Genomic DNA, 3,366 nt, shown 5'->3' with positions numbered 1-3,366 from the left:
TTTAAAAACAAGATTTTAAATTTTGGAAATTTTTCCACAAACAAAGTAAAATATACGGTAAATAATTTAATTAATTTAAATATATAAAAAATCTCACATCTCATTATTTAAATATTTTTAAAGATAAATATATTTATAAACTAATATTTTATATTTTTAAAATATTAATTCTTTTCTTACCATCATCATATAGTTTATAAGATTCAATAATTTTTTTTTACAAATTTATTCTAATTTTACTATAAAAAAATTATTAAATAAAAATCAATTTTAGAGATAAAAAATAATTAATTTTTATATTTACTAAATTAGATATTATTTTAGAGACTAAAATAGTTATTAATTTTAAATTAATTTCTATTATTAATAAATAGTTTTTAAATTGATATCTAATTAGTTATCAAGATTTTTCTACAAAATTTAGAATCTAAATAATTGGTAGTTGAAAACCTTAATAACTAATTAAATAAAAACTATTTGTTAATAATAAAAATTAATTTAAAAATAAATAATTTTTTTATATATTTTTCATGAAGTGAAATTTATATAGAAATTTTAAAAATTTGTAAGTGTTATTTCTTAATAGCCTCATTTATAAATTTATTTGAAATGATAAAAGAAAGTATGTAGATAAAAGTATTTTATGATTTTGAATCACACCATGTGGAATGATAGAAACCACTTTTTGAGACACATGGTTTAATTTCATAAGGAAAAAAGTTAGTTAAAGTGTTGTATATGGTACACGAAATTAGAATAGCTAAGAAGCATGTGAAATAGTGTATTTACTTAGGAAAAGACAAAAACCCAACCCTGAGTTGGTAATTAGTTAAACTATATTATTCTAACTGTAAATAACTTGTCCGAATACATAGATGGGTGAGAAGAAAAGGTTGGTTTCCTGGGAAGAAGTTTTGTCAAAGATATTGGTTTCTTCATCTTTGCGTGGATTGTTGACAAATTTTTTACATAAAATCTATCCATTGAGTTGAGAATTTGGAATAATCTTATCTTCAAACCTAAATGCTGCTTTGTCTTTATTATCTCTAAACTAAGCTTCAAAATGTTGCCTTGTACCACTCAAACTTTCTTTCTACCTTTATCATCACCCATCCCTACTTTGCAAGATATTTCGAGCACCAATATTTTAAACCAAAAAAATAACTCACTCAACTCCAATTCTTTCTTTTTTTCGAAACCAACTTTAATTCAATTAAAATAAAATAAAAACAGAAGAAAAACCTGTTCTTTCTTTCACAAAAGAAAGAGAAAAAATAGTATAAAAAAAGGTTGTGCTGTGTGCTCCACGTCAAAGAGGTGGTGGAGGTGGAGGAGGATAACCACTGGTATCTGACCACGACGAAGGTGGAAACTCTGACCCGCTACCACCGTCTCCTCCGCCGTGAGGCTGCTGTCCCGGCGGCCGGAAAACTCCCATTTGCTGGCTCGAAAACAGAGGAAAGGAAGCAGAGGATGGTGCATACGCAGGCGGTAACGGCGATGAAGAAGATTGCAGCGCTGCCATTTGCGAATCATAGAACCACTGCTCGAGTCCATGGAAATCCCCCGTGCTCCGCAGCAGCAGAGAATACCCCCAGTAGTCTCTAAGCAAATCAGAGGAGCTCTGAAACGGTGCTCCCTGCATCACCGCCGGAGAATAGCCTGTCACTGCAGGAACATCACTTGAGCCTGCGAGTGCGGTGGCGGGAAAATTGGGAAGGTGAGGAGGTCGAACCGCGGTAACGTTTTCGGGGAAGTTGAGTTTGGCTCTGTTACCTCTGAACCTCAATGCGGCTTCATCGTAAGCTCTGGCGGCAGCCTCGGCGGTGTCGAAGGTGCCAAGCCATACTCTCGCCGCTTTGTGAGGATCGCGAATCTCCGCCGCCCATTTCCCCCACGGCCTCTGCCTCACCCCTCTGTATCTCCTCCTCCTCTCGCCGCTTTCTTCCTGTGACGCACTCTGTGACGAACCACCCTCACCCCCACTCGCGGCAGCATTACTCTCATCTTCACGCGCTCTTTTCTGCCCAACCCAGCCCGAACCCGAGCCCGAGCCCGAACCCAAAAGAGCAGGAGACAAATCTGGAGAAGGCGCATGCATAAAACGTGACATCATGGGAAAGCCAGTAGCCGGGACCCACTCCGTGTTGGTCTGAGCAGAGGCAGAAGGTGACACCGCATGGGCTGGAACCGAACCTACAGTACTCCCTTGCACTGGCACATCCCTCGGGCTGAAAGTCTCTTCCGCGTCCTCTTCGCCGCCAGGCTCCGCCGCGAAGTTTCCCGAACCGGAAGATAATCCCCTCTGATGCGCCACCGTTAATAATCACGTGTGATTAGAAGGTTTGTATATTGATCCGATCCAGTTGATTATTCGTTCTGAGAAAGAAAGTTAAACACGTTATTGTATGTATATATAAGGATGGGTAAGAGAAATGGAACATGATGAGGAGCTGGCTAGCCCCCACAGCAACAGTGACCTTGTTGCGCCTCTATTACTCTACCTTCCACCATGCATACACATAATTAAACACGCTCCACTACCACTACCTTTCTTTCTTTTTATTCTTCCCAAATTCATAAACAACTTAAGTATCATAAACAAAAAGTCAAAAATAAAACTCTACCAATAAATAAACAAATATATATGTGGTTGCTGTTGCCGCCTCTGTGATTATTTTGCCATCTGGATTCACACACACCTAGAGAGATTTTGACTGAAAATGAAAGGAGGATGCAAAATGGAACTAACTATCTGCACTTTCTGCAAATCCTTGCCATTGTCGGTTTCCTTTTTTCAGATACACAGAAACAAGGAAACAGTGATCATCTTTGAGTTGAATTCTATGCCCAGTCAAAGAGAGAGAGAGAGAGAGAATACATATACATACTTTAATTATTTTGGCCTCTCCTACTTCTTATTAGCCCATACTTAACTCAAGGATCTGGTTGAAAAACAAACACTAAATAAACTCTGGATTAAGCCATGACTCACTCAAGATTTGCTTAAATAAGGTAAATATTAGATAAGCCTTAAGATGTGCATCACTGTGGATTAGGTTGGGAATCACTGCTCAAATATCTGTTTATATAATATGTTTACCATTTCACTGTCATTCAATTTTATAAAAAAAACGATATACACAATACTAAAAGTTAGATAAAATTATAATTCAAATTTTTTATCTATAAAAAAAATCATATTATATAATCAATTTATAAGATAGATATTTACCTGAGCTTATATATTATATGAAATGTTTTTTTATTTAGTTGATGCATTATTTTTAACACACCTTCTTACACTAAATCTACAAATTTACGTGAGAGATTATATATTTATTATATAAATAGTGAGTAAGTTTA

General features: G+C 35.7%; 1 protein-coding gene across 4 annotated transcripts; it reads right to left on the bottom strand.

The window, feature by feature from the left end:
• Nucleotides 1-1,161: 1,161 nt before the first annotated feature.
• Nucleotides 1,162-3,062, bottom strand: LOC137830019 (ethylene-responsive transcription factor ERF110-like). Of its 4 annotated transcripts, none has more exons than XM_068637097.1 (2): nucleotides 2,628-3,062; nucleotides 1,162-2,379 (listed from the first exon to the last, which is right to left on the bottom strand). In XM_068637097.1, exon 2 carries the CDS (start codon nucleotides 2,114-2,116, stop codon nucleotides 1,310-1,312), a length of 807 nt encoding a protein of 268 aa, XP_068493198.1. In that variant the 5' UTR covers nucleotides 2,117-2,379; nucleotides 2,628-3,062; the 3' UTR covers nucleotides 1,162-1,309. The 4 variants fall into 4 exon arrangements, with proteins under 4 accessions (XP_068493198.1, XP_068493200.1, XP_068493199.1 ...); XM_068637099.1 differs by having other exon boundaries at nucleotides 2,753-2,977; XM_068637098.1 differs by having other exon boundaries at nucleotides 2,505-2,649.
• Nucleotides 3,063-3,366: the final 304 nt, after the last annotated feature.

This window comes from Phaseolus vulgaris, chromosome 7, assembly GCF_000499845.2.
Source record: "Phaseolus vulgaris cultivar G19833 chromosome 7, P. vulgaris v2.0, whole genome shotgun sequence".
NCBI classification, from domain to species: domain Eukaryota; kingdom Viridiplantae; phylum Streptophyta; class Magnoliopsida; order Fabales; family Fabaceae; genus Phaseolus; species Phaseolus vulgaris.
The sequence above is the reverse complement of the archived record's forward strand: the minus strand, read 5'-3'. Positions and strand labels throughout refer to the sequence as shown.

What these genes read in the sequence shown, in the direction of transcription:
- LOC137830019 (XM_068637097.1), bottom strand. Translation starts at nt 2,116, where the DNA reads ATGATGTCACGTTTTATGCATGCGCCTTCTCCAGATTTGTCTCCTGCT.